The sequence below is a fragment of the Myotis davidii genome, unplaced genomic scaffold, assembly GCF_000327345.1.
Source record: "Myotis davidii unplaced genomic scaffold, ASM32734v1 scaffold663, whole genome shotgun sequence".
Classification (NCBI taxonomy): domain Eukaryota; kingdom Metazoa; phylum Chordata; class Mammalia; order Chiroptera; family Vespertilionidae; genus Myotis; species Myotis davidii.
This window is the reverse complement of record NW_006295816.1, coordinates 1,905,684-1,906,538: the sequence shown is the minus strand read 5'-3', so window position 1 is coordinate 1,906,538 and position 855 is coordinate 1,905,684. Positions and strand designations below refer to the sequence as shown.

The following is an 855-nucleotide window of genomic DNA, read 5'->3' as shown; positions in this document are numbered from 1 at the left end:
GCGTTCCCGTTCGCCTGCAGGTGGGGGGCGCCCCGGTGCCGGGCGCCTGGACCTTCCACTACCGGGAAAACCCCGTCGTGCTGGGCATCAGCCCCAGCTGCGGCTACACGTAGGTGCCACCTCCTCCCCCCTGGTCTCCCAGGAACGAGGGAGCCTCCCTCAGAGCACCCCAAGCCCACGGGCCTGCTCTCCTCCTCAGTGGCTCCCACGTCACCATCCGTGGCCGGCATCTGACCGCAGTGTGGCGCCTGGCGCTGTCATTCCACGACGGGCTTACGGCCGTGGAAAACCCGGTGAGCAGGGCCGGCGGCTGCCACGTTGGCACTGGCCAGGAGGGAGGGAGGCCAGCCCGTTCCCTGAGCCCAGCCCCCCCCCGACGCTGGGCTGAGGAGACTGGGATGGCCACGGGGGGATGCCTGCCTAACCACTCTTGCCTGGGCCCTGGCAGTGTGCGGGGCAGCTCCCGGAGAAGCAGTGGTGCCGCCTGCCTGAATACGTGGTCCGAGGCCCCCAGGGGTGGGTGACGGGGAACCTGAGTGCCCGGGGGGATGGAGCTGCTGGCTTCACACTGCCTGGCTTTCGCTTCCTGCCCCCGCCCCACCCACCCAGCACTGACCTGGCCCCACTGAAGCCGGAGGAGCATGCCCTTAAGTTCGAGGTGAGTGTGGGGGCGGAGGTGGTAGGGCGGAGGGTGGGGCTGAAGGCTGCCCCAGGGAGAGGGACCGGCCAGGCCTCACACTGTCTCCGCAGTACATTGGCCTTGGCGCCGTGGCTGACTGTGTGGACGTGAACGTCACCGTGGGTGGCCAGAGCTGCCAGCACGAGCTCCGGGGTGATGTGGTCATTGCCCCCTGC

At 69.5% G+C, this 855-nt stretch overlaps 1 protein-coding gene across 1 annotated transcript in view; it reads left to right on the top strand.

The window, feature by feature from the left end:
• MST1R (macrophage stimulating 1 receptor) overlaps positions 1 to 855 on the top strand; it is a gene marked incomplete at its 5' end in the record, with an annotated part of 8,072 nt that overhangs the window by 2,180 nt on the left and 5,037 nt on the right. Inside the window, 4 exons of the mRNA XM_015568284.1 lie at positions 1 to 109; positions 200 to 293; positions 449 to 658; positions 751 to 853. The exon at positions 1 to 109 is cut by the window's left edge and continues 2 nt beyond it. Of these exons, the coding sequence (XP_015423770.1) occupies positions 1 to 109; positions 200 to 293; positions 449 to 658; positions 751 to 853 (516 nt within the window). The remainder of the gene's footprint in view (positions 110 to 199; positions 294 to 448; positions 659 to 750; positions 854 to 855) is intronic.